Here is a 20,697-nt window from a genome sequence, read left to right as displayed (position 1 = left end):
TCCTCCCAGTCTGAGTGCTTTAGAAGCTCCTTGGAGGGGATCCCTGGGTGGCTCAGCGGTTTAGCGTCGCCTTCAGCCCAGGGTGTGATCCAGGAGACCCCAGATGGAGTCCCACGTCGGGCTTCCTGCATGGAGCCTGCTTCTGCCTGTGTCTCTGCCTCTCCCTCTCTCTGTATCTCTCATGAATAAATAATAAAAATAAAATCTTAAAAAAAAAAAAAAAAAGAAGCTCCTTGGAGTGGGGGTCGGTGTCATTCAAGGCTCACATCCCATGGGAGCTGCCTCCTCCATGGCCTGGCAAATGAGGACAACAACTCGGCCCCGGCCAAGCAGTTGGAGAGCAGCTGCAGCCGCTGAAGGGCATTCACCACCTTTGTCCACCTTAGTCTCAACTGGGAGGTGAGTGGGCTGGGGTCAAGATCCTCCTGAGAGGCTCTGGCACCCGCCCAAGGCAGCCAGTGAGGGAGTGGCGGGCAGCCCTGGGTGGGTCGGCCTGCCTATCTCCAGCAGCGTGGCCTTGGTCACATCACCGAACCCCTCCACAGCATGACAATCACCTCCTAACACACGTGGGAGGGCTGAGTGAGGTAAGTGAACAGCACCCAGGATGCTGCAGACCGGAGGTCTCCATGAGACCACACGTTCCCTTCCTCGGTCTGGCAAAGCCACAATGAACGTGCTCCCTCTTCCTTCTGGTCTGGCCTGTCCCCACCCTGGTGTGTGTCTCTGGGAATCCTGGCCCTAGCTGCAGGCGTGTCCTCTGCTCGCCACAGGGTGCCACTGGCCCTGGCTGGGGGATTACCTTCTCTGGATGTCCATCTCTTCAGGAGAGGGGCCATTCTGCACCTGACGCTGGGTGGAGGGGCCTGTGGGGCAGAGAAGCACAGAAGCACAGTGGTTAGTGGAGAAGGAAGGCTCTGGCAAAGTAACCTGGAGCTCTCCCCATCTGCCCTCCTGGCCCACAGGAGCGGTCCCTGCCCTCTCAACGGGTCTCCAGCCTGTCCCATCAATCACCTCTCTCTCCCCGTCTTAAGGTTCTTCTCTCAGAGCCCAGTACAGGACAACATTGCTCGCGTGGCTCAGAGTCCATCACGTAGCTATCGAACCCTCTCTCCTTCCCTTTCACACTGCACTTGCCGTGTCCTTACTTCTTCACTGTCTCAGGCCTCTCCACGTCCCACCAAGCCGTTCCAACTAAAATCACCAGTGCGCTCAGTATCACCAAACCCAGGAGATCCATTCTGTCCTGCCTTTTGAGCAGAAGGTTCAGTGGGTTCGGTGTCAGAGCCAGGGATTTCACATCTGGTCTGGTGGGGCCGCAGCCTGGGCTCCTCACCACGATGCGGGGCCCTCCTGTCTGCATCTAGGAGCCTGCAGCTGTGGGTGGGAAGGACACAGTGAGGCACAGATGGCAGAGGCTGTCACGGACAGAGCCTTCCAGGCCACACCCTTGCCCTGGACTCTGAAGGCAGGGCCCAGAGCAGTCCAGGTCTGCTGCGTGCACCCTATGTTCAGATGGGGGCTGGCGCTGTGCCACTCGTGCAAGAAAAGGCAGGCTTCTGCCCTAAACTGAGAAAGAGCTGATTGTTCCCTTCTCTTTGCCAGCTCAGATGTCACTGAGGAACTGCACAGAGTCACAGTGACAGGGAGGGACCCTGGGCAGGCTGGTCTGACCTCACTGACTACATGGGGAAGGAGCTTGTCTCCCCTCTAGGACAAAGGGGCAGCCACGGTTAGCCCATAGCAAAGCCCACAATGTGTGCAAGGCTTCTCCCACAAGTGCTTTGAGCTGCAGAAGGACTGGCAGGTGGTCCCTGGATCTGGGGCACAGCTGGGGAGAGAGAACAACAGAATCTCAAAGCCAAAATGGATCATCTGATTGTAGGGCAGTCTCCTCCCCGTGCAGGAGTCTCCTGTGTGCCTCCCAGGCAGCTACTGTTGCCCAGTCCCAGCAACAGAAGCCACTACCTCCATGTGACCACGACCACATGCTTGCTTCCACAGAGGTCTTAAACCTGCCCATCCTCAAAGACCCTGTCTCTACCACCAGGAGGGACACGACGTGGGTCAAATCTTTCCATGCCCTGAGCGAGCTTCCACGTTCAGCAGTCTCTAGACTTGCTGTCCTGGGCCCTAGTACCCACTTTAGTCAAGTTCTTAGGGAGCCACGTCTTGCTGCTTTCCTGGTCCCAGTATGAATGTTCCAGCTGGGGAAGGAGGAGGCCAGTGGGCCTTCTGCTTGGTGGGAGGAGAGTGCCCTCCAGCACTCAGGGAAAAATGCTTCCCTGGGTCAAGCTGCCGGAGCCCGCCCTTGCTTGGTGCCTTCTGCTGCGCTCTCATGATGGGCAGGAGAGAAGGTGCCTAAGTGCTTTTACAGACATGACTTGTAAATACCTCGCGTGGCGGCCTGGCACACGATAGGCATCAGATCAATCTCAGCTTTCTTTCTCCAACTCTAAACACGTTTTAAAAATTAAATAATTTAACATATAATTTTGATCTTTTTAATAGAAATTGGTTTTTCTGACTTTAAGTAACATGTAACATGTTCAGCACAGACTTTTGAAAATTTAAAACACATCCTTGGGGCACCTGGGTGGCTCAGTCAGTTGGGCATCTGCCTTCGGTTCAGGTCGTGATCCTGGGGTCCTGGGATTGAGTCCCACATCAGGGTCCCTGCCTCTCCCTCTGCCCCTCACCTCACTCGTGTGTGCTCTCTCTCACTCTCTCAAGTAAATAAATAAAATCCTAAAAACAAACAAATAAACAACAAATCCTTGATGGGGCTCTTTCTCTCCTACAGGGAAGACCCAGGTGCTAGTGCTCCTTCCTCCTTGTTCTCAGGAAGTAGGAGTGGGAGCAGATCTCTGCTATCCGGCAGAGTCCAGGCACTTTCCTAAATTGTTTTAAAAAGATTTATTATTTATTCATGAGAGAGAGAAAGAGAGAGGCAGAGACATGGGCTGAGGGAGAAGCAGGCTCCATGCAGGGAGCCTGATGTGGGACTCGATTCCAGGACCCCAGGATCATGACCTGAGCCCAAGGCAGACACTCAACTGCTGAGCCACCCAGGGGTCCTCACTTTCCTAATTTAATTGAAATTCACCTTCATTCTTGCAACTCTGTCAGCCACTGAGTGGAACTGTAATGGGTGAGGTGGCCTGAAAGGGGAAATGACTTGCTCTGGGTCTCACAGACAGCAAGTGGCAGAGCCAGACTCAATTGACCTGCAAAAGGCCACTCTCCCTTCTGTTCAATCACACCATGGGGTCGGACTGAGACCAGCTTAAGAGTGAAGAATGAAGGTGGCAGGGTGGCAGGCTGGCTCTCCAGGACCACAGGTTGGACAGGTGTCCTCTGACCCCCACCCAGAGGGTCTATGCCTCTACCCACTTGTCCTGGCTGAGGCAGGAAGGATTTGAGACATCTCAGCCTCCCCTCCTCACCCCATTCTGGGAATCAGGGGCAGCTGCTCTGCCTCACTTCAGGGCCTGGCCTCGGCTGCTGAGCCTGTGTCTGAATCTGGAGTCGCCCTTCTTCCAGGGTTGAGCCCGTCCCAGAGACCCTGTCTAGCACGTGGTCTAAGGACTAGAGCCCATCCTTATCTGAGCTAGGCTCTCCTAGCACTGAGGTCATGTGATGCTTGAGCTCTGCTAACAGCTCAGACATCTCTGTGTCTGCTGGCCTGGTCTGGCCTCGGTCACTGGGACTCTTTCCCATCCCATTGTTAGGACCCTAGATGGCAGCAGATGGCCTCCACAGTCTGTGGTCTGTGGTGGTCTTGTGCTGGTGACCCTCATTCTGCCTGTTGGGCTGGACTTCCTCCCAACACCTTCAGCCAGCCAATTCCTTCAGAGGGTGGAGGACGTCGGACAGGAACCTGGCTGTTCCCAGGGGGCTCTGGCCCCTACACTGCAGGCATACTTCAAGACTAGACAGTTGGGGGACGCCCAAATGGCTCAGTGGTTGAGTGTTTGCCTTCGGCTCAGGTCGTGATCCCAGGGTCCTGGGACTGAGTCCCACATCGGGCTCCCTGCAAGGAGTCTGCTTCTGCCTCTACCCATGTCTCTGCCTCTGTGTCTCTCATAAATAAATCGATAAAATCTTACAAAAAAACAAAACACTAGACAGTTGGAATTTTAGACACTGCAAAGGAGGAAGAGAAAAGGCTTGGCTGTATAAGGCGTTCCATTCTTCTCAAACCAAGAAAATGTTAGTCTGTTTTGAACTACAAGGATCCTTAATGTTAGGAAGCACGGTCCCTTTGTCTCAGAGGTGGGAGCTGCGGCCCGGGAAAGGGGCCTGGGAGTGTCACACGGGGTATCTGCAGCAGCCATGAGGTTCCCACTGTCTCCTTCCTTACTCCTGGCCTATTTCCCCCACTGGCCCCAGTGGCCTCAGTGGCAGAGCAGGGAGGAGGGCAGGGGGGAGGATTTCTCCTCCTGAGCTGTCTAGGATTCCTTGGGAAAGCCCTGGCACAGCCCATTTGCAGGAGCTTCCTCAGTGGGAAATCCCGGGGTTGGAACACTGGGTGGCTGTTAATCACTCCCATGTGTCCCAGAGCCGAGTTATTTCTGGGTAGTCCCTGTGGTGCAACTGGAAGCCAAGGTGGAGGCCATGCAGAGACCCCTGCCATGGAGTCGTCTCAGGTCAGCCATCCCCTCGCCTTCAGGATCCTGGTGAGAGGGATAGGGGGGACCCCTGGCTCCCCCGCCCTCCTTGGCCTCCCACTTCCAGTTGGTGATCAACTCTTACTGCAGCATTGTGCAAGACCCCGACGGAGCCCACCCGCCTCTCCATGCCCACATGCCTGCCTCGGCATTTCTCTCCTGGACTGACTGGACCCTCTGCCTCCACCCTCTCCCCTTGCTTCCTGCCCCTCTTCCACACACATCACAGCCTCCATGATCGGTGGCAAACACAAGCCAGGGGGTTGGGGCTACACTCGGTGGAAGAGGACTCCAGCCTACCGGGTAGCTGCTGCTTCCAGCCCCACCTCTGCAGCAGACCTTTCACATCTGCTCCCTCGACTGACCACATGCTGTGCTCCCCACCTCTCTGTCCTTGGCTGGGGCACTCAGTCTACCTGGGGTGCTGTCTGCAAGGCTCAACGCCACAGTCACCTCATCCAGGAAGCCTTCTTATATCCTCACATTCCTCACTGGTTAATATGCAAGGGCTTGTCACAGCACAGCTTTCTCACTAATATTATAGACGTTTGCAAGCACTCTTGTCTTCCCTATGAGGTCTTGGGCTGCTTGAGGGCAGAGACCATATCTCTTACTCATCACCCCGTGCATAGTACCCAGCTCACACCAGACACTTGGTATGTTTTGCTGAATTGAGGTGGGATGGTTAGAGGGAACTCGTGACCACAGGTGAAGGGAGGGGGCTGAACTCACTCAGATGAAAATAAAAATCCCTTAAGAGATGAGCCACAGAAACACAAGCGATCCCTAAATTCAGGCTTGTTCAGAGAGGAGGCTGGTCAAGGGAGGGTTTCCTGGCTAACTATCCCCTGCCATGACCAGGACTGAGCTGGCAGCAGGACTCAGTCTTTGTCACAGGGCTCTGTGTTTGATGTGCTCTTCGGCACAGAACCCCCTCGGCTCTGCACATAGCTGTGTGCTGACACCCCTCTGTGGAAACGTAGGCCAGACATTCGTTTGGGGAGATCATGTTTATCTGCCTTGTCCCCACAAGGTACTGATCTGGGCAGGCAGGCAGGGAGATGGCCCAGGGTTGGGAGGGAGGAGGCCTGGCCAGGGCTTGGGCCCACACCTGTCAGCTGGGCCTCCTTGCCTATAAAATAAATGTAAATATGACTTCTAAAGCCAACAGTGGCACCTCACAAAGCTGCTGTGAAGAATAAACAGACTGCATGAAAAAGTACTCTGTAAACCATAAAGGCCTGGAAACTTCTTTTTTATTAGTACTAAAAGCAAATTCCTAGGGGTGCCTGGGTGGCTCAGTCGGTTAAGCATCTGACCCTTGATCTCAGCTCAGGCTGTGTGAACCCCATGTTGGGCTCTGTGCTGAGTGTGGAGCCCCCTTAAAAAAAAAAAAAAAAGCGAATTCTCTGGTTGGCCTCTCCTCCGAGTCCAACATCTCTTGCTAATCACTGGCCTGCCTGCATCCTTGCACACTCAAACGGCCCTTTACACCAGTCGGGCTGCTGGTGCTTTTAGGAAGGCTCCCCACTCACAGAGCAGTCCTCTCTGCCAGCCTCCATGCCTGCCTGCACCGCCCAGTCGGTCCCACCAGAGCCCTGTATAAGGTGTGGTGGTGTCTCTTGCAGGTGAGGGGACCTGCTGAGGCCAAGGGGCTCCTGACGCTGGCCTCCATGTCACAGCTTGCTGAGGATGGGCGCTGGTCTGGGGCTTCAATGAAGACAACCCTCATCCTCTCTCATGCGGCTCAGATAAGTGTTGCCAAAGTTACGATAGAGAACCTGTCGGCACTACAGACATGTGAACGAGAAAAAGGGAAATGTGAGGTGGAACAGCAAACAAAGGTGGGGAGAAGCAGGGTGCTGGTGCGTGACCGGTGTGTGGGCCCGGCCCGGGCGGAGGGTGGCCTGTGCCTGCCCTGGCAGACGCCTGTCTGAACAGAGCGAGGGTCAGGGCACGGGGGTGAGGCCCACACTGATACTCGCAGCCGGGCCTGTCTGCTCCACGTCCCGCTGGACAGTGATGCTTCTTGGGGGAAGGAGCTGACTTCCTGCCATCTCTGAGGCCCACTTTCCAGACAGCTTTAAGATCCATCAGACATCTGCTCCTACAGAACATGCTGGTGACCCAGAGGAGGACTATTCATCCTTAGGGGTCAGGAGGTGGGAGAAGATAGAGGAGAAAGCAAAGTTAGATGGGGCTGAGGCTGGGCCAAACTCCAGCCATGAGCCCACCTTGGAGGGGTGATGCAGGAGCCTGGCCAGAGGGGCTGGGGCTGGCCCCCACACCACAGAGGCTGGGGGACTGGAGGGAGAATCCACATGACTACCTGGGGCACTGGTGTCAGCCAGACCAAAGGACAAAGTGGGGCCAGGGGGTCTGAGGTCATCTCTGAGCAGTGGCACTTCTCCCTGGGGCTCCTGGAGGATGTGGGACCCACAAGCAGGGTGGCAATGATCATCCCACCCTTCACAGGGCTGTTGTGAGGTGGGATGTGAGCACACCTGGCGCTGGTACTTTCTAAAGGCTTCTACAGCTCTGTCTTTGACATAAAGATTTGACAGAGGATTCTAATGTGAGGTACACTCATCTTTGGGAAAGCCACCCTTGTGTAACAGAAAGGGGCTGGGGGAGAGCAGCTGAGATAGGAAAACCAGGTCGCACGACTGGCTCCAGGAGAATGAACCAGCCGTGGGGGATGCTTGGCCCCGGTCCTGCCCAGTGGTAGGGGGCACCTCCCTGTGGGGACTCAGCTAGTGCGGAGCTCCGTGGCCACGAGGACACAGTATGTACGCCTGCCCGGACCAGGAGAGACAGTCAAAATGAACCCAGGCCAACAGCGGTCTGACTTCTACTCTCCAGAGACAGAACTGTTTTGTTCTCTGTACCCCCAGGACATGGTTTCTGGCCTACGATCAACACGCTGGCAGCATTTGTTGAATAAGTGAACGATGAGGCCCCCAAGCAAACCGTGTGAAGATGTCCAACCAAATGTCGAGACTACAGCAGGTGACACATTCTTAAAGTTCTCAGCTCACAGCTGGAAACAGTCAGTGGTCAGGCCGGCGACTGTGCCTCGTAAGCCTTGAGATATTACAGCAGGAGAGACATGGCAGGTCGCCAACAGAGGTGGGGCTCGGAAATGACCACAGATGGGGTAAGGGAAGAGGGAGCCCAGGTTTCCTGAGGAGGTATTATGTTCTGCGCACAGGGTCTGTGTGGGGTTCCCACTGCTGGTCCTCGTCCTCATGGGCGGGAACCTTGCTAGCACTGCTCCCACGGGTGCCTTCAGGACCAGGCAGGCGGCCTTTCAAGTGCTGGCCTAGAGGCCTCTGCGCCGTGGACAATGCTCATGCCCCCAGCAACCCCCACCGGGAGTGAACAGCCCAGGCCTCCTGCTCCCCCTTGTTCCCATTTTCCCTCCCCACTCCTGGCTGGCCTCTTCTGTACTGCTCCAGTTTCTACAAATCCCCTTCAGAGTGAATTTGGGGCCAGGACACCCAAGTTCTTGTTTGAATTCTGCTCAAAGTAGTTCGGTACCTTGAGAAATCCCTCCTTCTCTGGGCCTCAGTTTACCATAAAGTGAGAAGGATGGAACCAATGATCACCTAGTTCTAACTCTCTGAAACTGAAAAGGACAAAGAAGGAAAGAGACCAAGATGGGGACAGTGGTTACCTGTAGATTGTGGGATTATTTCCCTCTTTTTCAACTTCCAAATTCTGTACACGTGTGACGTATTACCTTACAATAAAGAAACACATGGCTGAGAGTCCCCACGGAGGGAACAAGTGCTCCTCCGTGACTCCATTCTCTATGAGTCTGGTGGTGCGGGGTAGATGGAGGCCCTTACGGCTCCTGGCCCAGGTACCCCACTTTAAATTATACAGCCTAAGGTAGGCAGATAAGCCGAGGTGTTGCTGACACCTCCTCCTGAGAGAGACTGTCCTCCTGCCTGTCCATTAACATTCATGAGGCTCTGGGACATCGACCCCCTGGGCTCCTCTGGGACAGAAGGGACAGGCTAGGTTTCGAGTTAGTCTCTATAGGAAAGGCATCCCCTGGGCCTCCTGAAAAGATGGAACCTGAGATCCCAGGAGTGCCAGGGACAAAGGATCCAGCACCTGCTCAGTGATGCTTGATGGCATTTCTGGCCAGCAAACGACAGCTACTTAATCTGGGTTGGGCAGAGTCCCAAGCCCCTCTGAGGTCCCCTCCTCCTCTCTGCCATCTCTGGCTGCCTCCTTCCCCTCTCTCTAGAAGGCCCCTGCATTTTGGGTTGATTTAAAAGCAGCTCTCTGTGATGGAGGCAGCTTCCTAGACCAACGCCTTAGCACCCATTCCCTCTCCTTTCAGGGCTTCTACTGCCAGGTAAGCTAGTACCCATGTGGGAATGGAGTCTGTGGTCTGGGCTTGAGTCTTTGAAGTTGCCTTGCCAAGGCCACACAGGAATTGGTGGTAGAGCTGGGACCAGCACCCAGGACAAATGTCTCCCTACTTCCCTATTTCCACGCTTAAAAAGCCAAGGTGTCTGGGCAGTAGACAACCCTGACTGCCACCTCCTGCTTTCATGACAGCTCAGTTGCTTGCCTGGGTTACCCTGGGTGAATCTTCCAGTGCCTTTCCCACCAAGGCCTTGCTTATGAACCGAGGCTCACGGTGGGCTGATACATGAGGTAGCTGAGGGGTCACCCATTATGCCCTTGTAACAGACCCTCACTCCTGAGCCTGCAAGTTACGGTTCAATCGTCACCCCCTGGTGACCAATGGCTAACCCTGCATCAAAGAGGCCAGTGTCTAAATGACCCGAAGCCCTGGAAGGTCAGCCAGTGCAGATGCGCGGACTGTGATTCCGAGAGGGAGCTAAGGCCTGGGCCACACAGTGAGAAGCACCCGCCTGGAGTCTAGAGAAGACAGGCCTTTGCACTGTGCCAAGGGCAGCAGGAGACCTGTGGAGGCAGCAGCCCCTGCTCCCTGTCCTCGTCCTTGCATAGAAGGCCTGGGAGGCCCTGTTCTCGGGACAAGTGAGGCTGGGACCTAGGCCCCTGGCTTCCAGGCCAGGACACCGCCAACCAGCCTGCCTCATCCCCTCAGACTGTGTTCCTCAGGCCACTTATTTTCCTGCTGAAAAAACTTGTCTCCCTTTCCTAATAAGCTCACTGCAGCACATATAACAAACCTTGAAAAGAATCTCAGAATAAAGAACAATAGAAATCTGTCATACCTTTACAGTGTGCTGACAAAGTCCCCCTGCATGATTTGGTCATTAACCTACTAACTTTCCAGGGTGGGGCCTATCAGACCTCTCTTAGAGGCAAAGAGTTGGAGGCTCGGAGAGGGTAAGTGACCACCCAAGGCCACAGAGGAGCCCACGTCTCCTGAGCTCAGTCTGTACACTGCTTCTGCCCACATTTCTGTGATGCCTCAGTGCAAAACAGGGTTTACCCTCTGGTCAGCCACTAATGGGTGCTCTATCCCAAGACCCAGAGCTCATGCCCACCATCCCAGCTGATGGGAGCAGAAGGAGAGGCCCGTGAGGGGCGGGGAGGAGGAGTCCACGAAGAGGAGCAGGGAGGAGCCCTTGTGAGGAAGAGGAAAGACCCCCCCCCCGCCCCGAGAAGAGCAGGGAGGAGCCCCCCAGTGGGAAGGAAGGAGCCCCCTCCCTCCACGCGGTGTGGGGAGCCCCCATGAAGAACAGGGAGGAGCCCCCTGTGAGGACAGGAGCAGCCCCCTTCCCACCCTGAGGAGCACGGAGGGGCCCATCACCTACAGCTCACTCTGCAAAGCACGGTGCAGTCGCAGTGGCAGAAGCAGAAGCAGTGGAAGGTCCACTCTCTGCTGACCATTACGGGCAGGCCCCCGGGCGCAGTGCAGGAGGGCGCTTCTCGCATCCCGGCCACTTACCTCTTCTTCCTCAGCCTCCCGGCTTATGCAGTGGGAAACCGATATGCCAGCCAGCCGTCAAATGGGCTTCACTGTCTCAATCTTTAATGAGGCTTCCCAGCTAACCTATCAGAACCCTCCCGCCTACCTGATCCCAGGAAGCTCTGGGGGCTGTGGAGAGGTGTCCAGGCCCCTGTGGGGTCAGCTCACAGGCCCTGGTGACAGCAGGTGTCTGCCAGAAGAACCCCCCGCCACAGCTCTCCTCTTGTCCACTGTGGGCAATGGGACGGGGCAGGGTGGGCACAGAGCCAGAATGCAACAGGTGAATAGCTGGAGGCCGGGGCCTGGGCACTGTGGCCTAGGCCACCCGCTCTCCCCAGGCTCCCCTGGGGTCCCGGCTGATGGTCCTCACGCGTCCCCTCCTTGCCATCATGTTTGCTTCCTCCCAACCAATCCCTGCCACTCCTGGTTTCTTTCCCAGCCCAACCAGCTTGAAGGCCTGCAAGAGCTCAGTTCTTCCACCTGCCGGCAGGCATGCATCTCTTGCACTGCCCTGGGACCCCTTCCTGTCGTCACGGCCATAGGCACGGAGGCCATTCCTTCTGCTGGGAAGACACATCCGCCCTTCCCTGACTGGCAACCCCACAGAGCCCAGGCTAGGTGGGTCTGTCTCTGCGGAGCATTCCCTGGTTCCCCAGGGAGCAGCATGGGTAGCATCCCCCTCAACCCTTTGCCTGCTCTACTCTAGTGACCTTTACTGTCATGCCCTAAGGAATGCACCCACTGCCAATATCTGAGTTTCTCCTCGGTTTACTCCACTGAACTGTGAGCTCCAGAGCAAATCCCACGCTTCTCCCTCCTTGTCCCCAGGCAGCCTGCACAGGGCCCGGCAGGAAGTGCACCAAGCACGTCCATGCAGCTTGCCCAAAGCCAGCCTCACATTCTCCCTGTGGGTACCTGGTCAGCCCTGGTCCGACTAGGCTTGCCCCTCTGTGCCTTTTCTCGGTCCCCAGGAAATGTCGTCTCTCCAGAAAACTACCTCTCAGGTCTGCCTTCTCCGGGCTGTCTGGGCCCCAGCTCTTGAATGGGGTCTCTCAGCCTCAGGCTCACCCCTTGAGCCATATCTGCAGACGAAACATCAGGAAGCACAGCTCTTCTGTGCCGTTCCCCGGCCAGGGCCCAAGCAGGTCCTACCAGCACTCACGGGAAACTCTTTTGGGCCTGAGGCCTCCTCTGCTCAAACGTGCCTGGCCCAGCCGCTAACCGCCTTCTCCAGCTCCCTCTTCCCCTACCAGTGACTTACTTGGGCCAGACCCCACCCTCTTTACCATCTTCCCTTGTGGATACTGATTGTTCCCTCTTTCTATCCCTGGGTATAAACGGCAAATATGCAAAATATGCACAAATTTGTAAGGGACAGCACTGGACTTCAAGGGAATTGGCATCTCCGTCTTCTCCAGACACTGACTGGGAGGGCCACCTGGAAGCTGGCAGCTCACCTCCCCCTCTACTTCCTCCCTGAAGCAGGGCTCATGTGGTCCTGCCTGTCCAGACCTTCCTCAAACAAATGACATCCATTCTCAGGGTCTCTGGGACCCTGGGCTAGGTAGTCAGGGTCCGTCTTTGGGATTGTACCTTCCCATCTGTGGGGTTAAAGTAGAGAGGCAGCATCACTGTGCCGACAGCGGCCCCACTGTTATGAGGTTCTCACCATGTGCCAGGCACGGGGTGCCTGGACTTGAAGTCACTTGGAGCTAGAGGCAGCCCTGGCTCTGTCACTTATTCTTGGCCTTGGACGGGTTACTGTAACTCTGTTTTCTTATCTGAAAAATAACAAAAGCACCCTCTGTCTTGGCTGATGCGGCCCATGAGGCCCTCTGCAAACTAGCTAATTAGATATATTTGTTTCTTCAACAGGTATTTATTCCCAATTTTTTACTCTGATGGAGGAAAGCAAGAGAGGGAAGTTATTTCTAGACCAGATCATGTAAGAACATTCTGTTAATGGTGCGTGGCTTGGCTAATCTCCAGCTGTGCCAGAGTCCCCGGGGTCAAACCTGGTGGGCAGCAGTCCCCCTGTGCCAGTCACTCCTACCCGCTGCTTCTGAGGCCAGTTTACTCTCCGCCGTCCACTCCTAAGCTGAAACGGCTCCCACACCTGCAGCAGGCCCTCCCACCCGGGGGTGGGCACCCCAACAGCTTGGTGGTGCTCTGGGCGTATATGGAGGAACGGAGAATGCAGACCACCTGGAGAATCAGGTTTACCGCAAATAATAATTCAAATAATTCAATAATTCAAAATTGGGAAATAAGCACAGATAGATCAAGGAGTAGAACAGAAAATGTGCATGAGTCTGGAGTGACTTTGGGCCACACCACAACCAGCACAGGAGGGGCAGGCTCCCAGCCAGCACTCCCAGCCCATCCGCATACTCCAGCCCAGCCCCAGGTGCCCCGTCGCCTAACGGCTGCTCCTCTTCAGGAGATCACGTGCATCTTCCTGAAATGTTTCTGTCTTTCCTGCCTCTCTCTGGTAGTCCCTCTGCTTGCACTGAGGCATGTCCCCTCTTGTGCCCCACAGGCCTGCCATCCCCCCGAGGCCTGCTCTGGGATTTGCACGAGACACCTCCTGACATCTTCACAAGGGAATGCTCTTCCTCAGAGCCCCGCCCGGCCTGGCGCCCTGTCTTTTATTAGAGCCGTGTAGGTGCTTGTCGGCACCCCTACTGGACTTCGAGTACCTTGCATAAGAGAAACACCCTGTATTTATGCTTCCGCATCACCGTGTTGAATTCTCAAAACAATGTGACAAGCTATTATTATTACTCCACATAATAGAACAGAAAATGGAGCTTCAGAGGCATGAATCACCCATCTAAATCCGTGGCAGAGCCGGGTCAAGCCCGTGTGGCGTGGAATCTTTCAGTTACACCTTTCTGCCATCACCAACGGGGCCTGTGTTGCTCTGAAATGGAGAGACAGGCAGGTGTGTTGTCTGTGCACAGTGGTGACCGAGGCCAGCCTCCAGACAAACCATCACTGACTCCATCTGGGAGGCAGTCAGAATGGCTCAGAAGCGGGGCAGTCAGAGCCTGAAGCTCTCAGGCAGCTGCAGGTCAACTGTGAATCTGCTGGGCCCCTGCTAAGAGCCGTGGCTCCGGGGCAGAGATATCCAGGCTGTGATTCTTCATCTCTGAAGAACTGTTTGGCAGGGAGAGGAGGCCATGACGGCCTGGGCCTGGGGGGGAGGGCTCCTTCCTCACAGCTCCGGGGAAGGGCTATGCCTTAGAATGTTATACTCAAAGGTGGTCCTTCAAGCCCTGGCCCTGCCGCCTATTCCGCAGCCTCGTCCTGTCTCCCACAGCTTCCAGGATGGGCAGTGCTCCTGGCAGTGAGGGGGGCCAGACTCTGGCAATCTCTGTGCCTTGCACACATAGCTGCCTCTTTCCGGAACTGCCTCTTCTCTCACTGGCAAACTTCTCCCCGTGCTTTAAGAGCCAGATCAGGCTCGCCCACCGCAGAGGCCTTCCTGACGGCTCTGTCCCTCTACCTCAGCCCTCTTGCCAGGCCTCCTCTCTAGTCTCTACAGGCCCTGCCCTGCCCTCTGCCATAGCACACACCGTGCTGCACTGTCAAGTCTCCCTTCTCCCCTTGACTGAGCCCCAAGAACACTGGACCCTGCCTCCCTACCTTTGTGTGCTGGTGCACCGCCCAGAATGGATGCTCTGTAAATGGCTGTGCATTCATTCATCACACAAATATCCCTGAGAGGCGCACAATTGCTCCCTTGGAACTTACACAACGAAGACATACATGTAACGAGAACATAGGAGGTAAGAAAACCAAAGTGGTAGGTGATAATTAGGGGATGAGTGAGCAGAGGTGAAGGAGCTACGGGCTATGTGGAAGGAGGAACACTCCAAGCCAAAGGGACATAGGTGTAAGACCCTGTGTCAGGAGCACGTGTGGCGTGCAACAAGGAGGCCAATGTGCCTGGAAAGAAGTGGCTGAAGTAGAGTGAGGGGGAGGTGGGCTCAGAAGGTGCCAGGACCAAGTAGTCCTTGCAGGCCTTGCTAAGGATTTGGGTGTGATTCTGAGTAAGACTAGAAGTCTCTGGAGAGTCTTGAGCAAAGGTTGACCTGACCTGAACTGGACTCGAAAAGACCAATCTGCACGTGAAGAACAGACTATCATGAGCCGAGCGTAGAAGCAGGCAAAACAAGTAGGTGTCTGCTGTGAAAACCCAGTCATTCACTGAGTGAATAAAATGGGTGAATGAAGACAGGCAGCAAACAGGTGCGGGGCAGGGCCTCAAATGCTCACACCCTGTCCACTTCAGAAACTGCAGGTCGTACTCAAGTTCTGCACTTGGGTTCCTGAGTCCTTGCGACTATTACTTATTAAGAGATATGAGTTGGCTCTTATCCTGCATGAGCTAAACTTGGCAGGAGGCTGACCTGTGAAATGATCTTCTTTAGGGAAGAAAGACATGCTAGATGAGCAAACAGAAAAGGGATGCTAATGAATTTTTGACTTCCTTCAGATGTAGGAGTTTGGCCACAGAGCTGGGCCCGGCTGAGGGCCCCTAGGAGTCCACCTATGATCAAGCTGGGTTACTACAAAGTGTGGAGGCCACCGCTGGCCAGCATCTCTTCTGAGAAGTGATCAGTGCGACAAGAGAGACTTGGACTGGCAATTAGGAGGCTGGGGCTCTGTCCCTCCCCAGCGTGGCCTTGGGCAAGTCACATACTGCTCTGAGCCTTCATTTCCTTGTCCTGAAAGTGGGGACAACTAATCCCTAATGTCTCCCTGACGATCGCAGAGGATGCTGTGCGACCCAGTGGGATGAGCAAGCACGATAGGATATGGGATAAAGGGGGCCCTGTCCTCTCCTCAAGGAGTGGGGGGATGAGTCCCTGGGGCATGCTCCAGCTTCTCCTATGCCAGTAATGACCCTGCCATTGTGGAGGGATGAGGTCCCAGGACAGTGTTCTAGGAACAAGGACACTCCACTCAAACTCTCACAGGGCTTTATAGCTGACGAATGACATTCCCATCTACCATCTCACTGAGCCTTGTCACGACTTTATAGGCAGTTACTGCATCCATCGTGAAGATAAGGAAGCTGGGCTGAGGGTGGCTTGCTCAAGGTTGCCTGGCTGCTCCGTGTGCCAGGCCAGAGGCATGGGTCTGCCACCCTGTCATCTGCCCCCAGAGTCTGTGTCATTTCTGCCAATCACCTGTGCCAACCACAGGCTGCTCACCATGCCCCAACCAGAGGCATATGGGCAGGAGCTGGCAAGGCCGACCATGCAGCATCCTGAGCCCTGACTGGGCCCTGGCATGCAGGCCGTGGCTGTAGAAAACTAAAAGCCCCAAAGAAATCTGCCCACTAGTGTTAGGGAGAAAACCCGGGGGCTGGTGGAAGGGGGTATTTCTTCTCCAGGAAATGAACTGCAAACAAACCAGCAGTTCTTTAAAGGAAGACAATGGTGGGATGTTTGGAAATCAGGGGTCCCCAAGAGGGATACAGAGTGCTGTTAGTGGGTAGAGGGAGACCCCAATGTCAGGCAGAGCTTCTTTCCAGACCCTTGATTTGAAGTCCCAAACCACGGAGACCTGCTCGTATCCCATCCTCCTTATCCTTGGCTGCTCCCACCTACCCTCAGTCCCAGGGCCACAGCCGGGTTCAAGCACCACCTCTCCCACCACCCTGCACTCCTGACCGTCCCAGCCCTGCAGCCTGGCCTCCCGCTCTGTGTCCCAAAGCAGGGTGGTCAGCATCACCACAGGAGTTGATATAATTAGTTAACATTTCAAATATGGGGGAAAAAAAAGAGTAACTTCCAAGTGTTATAGTAATTTCCAGGTGACAAAGTCATGAACGCCATGTCAGTTTACCCTCACAACAACCCTGTGAGGTAGGTATGATGAACCTGTTGTACAGAGGGAGAAACGTCTCCGAAATGTACGGTAGCTTGCCCAGGGCACACTCTTGGCACAAGCAGTGCTTGAACCCAGATCCACCTGACTCCACGTATGATGTGCACACGCCGCAAACAACTGTAGGTTCGTGAACACAAGGCTGCTGGCCGAGGAAGGTGCGCTCCTTTGTTTAGGGGTGGTGGTAGGCGGGCCAAGGTGACGGGTGCGATTTCTGTGTGAGACAATTCTATTTGCCATGTCCCTCAATCACAGATAGCACCCCTCACCTTGCGCCCAGTTTCACAGGCTTGCGAGCGATGCTGGTTCAGGAATGCCGTCTTGGTCTCCAGACGATGGCGTGATGGCAGGAAGTGCCAGGCGACGTGAGGCACACAACACAGATACAGAAATGAAGGGGTGAGCTCCCCCACTCTAGGGTGCTGGAGATGGAAGGAGCGAGATGCCTGCCCTCGAGGGGCTCACAGTCTAGATCAAGCAGGCTGGATGACTGCACATTCAGAGCCAAGGAGTGAGCCCTGAGGTGCACGGGGCACCTGGAGGCTCCCCTGGCACAGCACCACAAGGGACGGAAAGGCCAGCCAGCACACACAGTGGAGGACCCACAAGTATGGCAGCACTGTGAGGGGACAGCATGGCATAGCTGGTGTGACTCATGCACAAGGTAGGAGGACAATGTACATGGGGCAGGAGTGGGCTGTGGAGGGGCTTCCTGAACTGACCCTGGTTCTGCAGAAAGGTCATGCTGGAAGCACCAGCAGGAAGGACAGGCCAAAGAAGGGAGGAGAGGCTGCCCTGTTAGGGTCCTGCTACGAGCCTTCAGGGGACAGACAGTGAGCGTATGGGATGAGTCAGAGACATGTCAGGGGTCAGACACATTGCACACGTCATCAGTGTAAACTGTCCAGCGCCATCAAGGATGGGATTGGGGGCCTGTGCCGAGTTCTAAGATACGACAAGCCTTTGAGTCTTGATTTGCTCACTCAACCTGGCATGATACAGTAAGAGCTCCTAAGTCAGACAGTGTGCTGGTTTCTGAGGGCCCAGCATCAGGACACTTAATGATGCCCAACCGACTGGATTCCCATGGGACAATGCCAAGTGTTGTGAACCTTGGTGATGGAGGCAGAAGTAAAGCTGGGGTAGGGGTGGATGAGGCTGCCACAGTGGCTGGAAAGGCTTCATCCGAGGGGTACCTTTTGGACAGGAGGAGTTGGCCTGAAAGTGTGGGGTGGTGAGTAAGGCAATAGCAGGGGCATCCAGAAGTGTAGTAACATGCAGGCGTAACCAGGCACAGATGTCTCGCCATCTGTGGATCTTGAGCACAGAGGCTAGTCAGGAGCTGGCCAACCCAGGCAGTCAGGAAGAAGGGGGTAGGACGGGGAGGAAGTTCGTCCTTCAGGTAGGGCCCTGCTGGCCCTATGTTCTCGTGTCACAGGTGAGGCAGGTGGGAGGTGAAGACAGCCAAGTGTTTTTGTTTAGGGAAAAAGGTAGGTCCATTTTCCACAGAAAGGTTTATGAGAAGGGAAATTAAGCCCCGAGTCTAAGAAGCTACGAAGTGGAATGGTGTGAAGACATGGAGCTGGGCCTGTCTTCATGAGCAGGTGTGTCTAGAAGTCCCGTGCTGGGACTCCTCCCCACGTCTGTTTCCCTGCTGCTCAGGGTATCAACCAAGGACACAAGAGGCTGGGAAAACTGGGAGAACTGCTCGCCCAGCATCAGCACAGTCAGATCTCAGAATGTACCGATGATGTTATTACAAGCAAACCAAGAAAGAAAAGGATATTCCGTTACATTCCTTGAGGTCAATGAAAATATGAACTTCACCATGTGTTTTAATTCACTCCATGTGGATTTCCACTAAGCTACCAGGTTTTTCTTCTTTTTCTTTTTTTAAGGGCCCTAATATAGATAAAATAGATACAGGGGAACGATTTTTGTTGCAGCAGGGTAAGGTCCCTGGTACCTAGTTGGACCCTTGGAGCTCCTCGAAATAACAGTTTGAAACTCACCGCATGCCACCCAGAAACCACAACCAAAGTGGCCTTCCACTCGACCGCTGCTGTTCCAGCCCCTGCCCAGCCTTCCAACACTTTCCAGGCTTTAACGTCCTGGGGGCATTCCCAGCTCTAGTCCATGGCCTGGTCTAGGCCTGTAAAGGAAATCTGATACACGAGGAATGAACTCATTTCTAGACAGCTAGCCTTCAGGACTCCTGCCCTCAGCACTGCACTTTCCTGGAACCCTCGACCTCACTGAGACAGGCATCACCAACTCATCCGACAGATGAAGAGGCAGAGGCTCGGAGGAGCGGTTCTACCTGGGGCCAGACAGCCTATCTGCAGCTGCCCCGCTGCTCCTGACTTGCACCCGGCGATGCAGCTTTGCGTTACCGCCTGCTGTCCCAGGCAGCCTATCCTGCGACAGAAGTCCGGGTGCTGGGACAGGGTACTCCAGGACACCCCCCTGGGGAAAAGCCTCCTTCCTCCAGCTCTGGGGACGATGGCTGCCTACCGGGAGTGTCCATGGGCCCCAGACCCAGGCGATCTGTGTGGAAGGCCTCAGAGCCACTGTGGGGCGTTCTTTTCTTTTTCCTGACATGGTCTGGCTCAGTCACAACATGAAGTTTGGCCAGCTCCCTGCCAACCCCCATCATTCCCAGTGACCTACTGGGAGAGGCCATGACTCTGGCATGAGTTGGTGGTTGCTGGATCTGATTTCAATAGTTTCTTGGGGTCTTAGTGGGAGTCTGAGGAGTGAACCCTCTGTTTTGGTCCGGGGTCTCCCCACCCTGTCCTGAGTTGACAGCAGGAAAGGTGAAGTGCTGGGAGGGTGAGGTGAAGGATGCTGTGGCTCCTTGAGGCTAGAACAGGGAAGGACTGCCAGCAAGGGCGGGCTGTCCCTTCACCCAGAAACTGACTCAACACCATCAGAACCAAGAGGGGAGACGATGGACAAACGAAGCTATCTGGAGCCCTCCTGAGCACTGCCCTTCACGTTTCTCAGGTCTCTTCTGAAAGAACCCATGGTCCTAGGTCCCAGGGAAAACTCCTTCTTAGGAAGGAGCAGGTGGATCCAGCCTGGGTCTCTGGGGCTAGTGGGAGAGACCTTGGGCGCAGCCCTGGCTCTGCCCCCGATTTTCTGCGTGACCTGTAAGTCCATCTCTTGTCAGGCCTCAGTCCTGTCATCTGCAAAATGTACACTGCTTCATGGCACCCAAGGCTCTCTCTCCTGGTTCCCACTCATTGGCCCACCTGGGCCTCAATGTCTTCCACATCAGCAACGGCCTTGAGGAGGAGGCAGCTTTTCTCAAAAATTCCCTCCACTGGGTGGCTGGATCCCATCAGCTGGGGGGCTCACTTTAGGTGTCGCTAGGGCCCTACTGTCCTGGAACAGCGGGAGATGATGATACAGAGATTGTGGCAAATTCTGAAAGAACCTCAAATCCTCCAACAGAAGAGTGCTGGAGCTGAGGGCGAACAGGGGAGCAGGGCTGCGGGCAGCGGAAGGAAACAAGCTCTTTGTCCTGACACCTGTGAGTATCTCACATAGGAACTGTGTCCCGGAATCCTCTGACAATCGGTGGTTCTATTCTACTCAGTTTACAGATGGACTGACTTGCTCTAAGCAGCAGAGTAGGAATCTGAGCCTAAGTGTGGGGAACAGCACAGCCAGAGAGCACGGAAGCTCCTTCCCCCTTCCCTGCACCTCACCCTCAGCATCTCATCCATCCATCGGGTTCTTCCTGAGTTACATCCTTTATAACAAACCAGTGATCTTAGAAACAAAATGTTTTCCTGAGCTCTTGAGCAAGTTACTCAAACCCGAGGGGCTTGTGGGAACCTCTGATGTACAGCCTGTTGGCCAGATGCACAGGTGACAACCTCAGCTTGACTGGCGTCTGAAGTGGATGGTGGGGCAGGCCTGTGGGGCTGAGCCTTAACCTGTGGGGTCTGACGCCACCTCCTGGCAGACAGTGTCAGGACTGAGTTAAGTTGTAGGATACCCTCCTGGTGCTGCAGGACTGCCTCATGTGTGGAAACCGCACACACCGGGTATCAGAAGTGAAGGACTGTGGGCAGAGGAGACACACAGGAGTGTGATGGGGGTGGCCTCCCTTCACCCAAGGGACCCTGGTGCCAAAATGGACATTCTTACCACTGTGCCATTTTTTTGTAAAGATTTTTAATTTATTTATTCATG

General features: G+C 55.0%; 1 protein-coding gene across 4 annotated transcripts in view; it reads right to left on the bottom strand.

Moving 5' to 3' along the window:
- The window catches only part of EVL (Enah/Vasp-like), a 147,213-nt gene that overhangs the window by 20,183 nt on the left and 106,333 nt on the right, over nt 1-20,697 (bottom strand). For all 4 annotated transcript variants that reach the window (XM_077910582.1, XM_077910580.1, XM_077910583.1 and 1 more), the window contains exon 4: nt 803-866. In XM_077910582.1, the coding sequence (XP_077766708.1) occupies nt 803-866 (64 nt within the window). The remainder of the gene's footprint in view (nt 1-802; nt 867-20,697) is intronic.

This window comes from Canis aureus, chromosome 9 (assembly GCF_053574225.1).
Source record: "Canis aureus isolate CA01 chromosome 9, VMU_Caureus_v.1.0, whole genome shotgun sequence".
Classification (NCBI taxonomy): domain Eukaryota; kingdom Metazoa; phylum Chordata; class Mammalia; order Carnivora; family Canidae; genus Canis; species Canis aureus.
The sequence above is the reverse complement of the archived record's forward strand: the minus strand, read 5'-3'. Positions and strand labels throughout refer to the sequence as shown.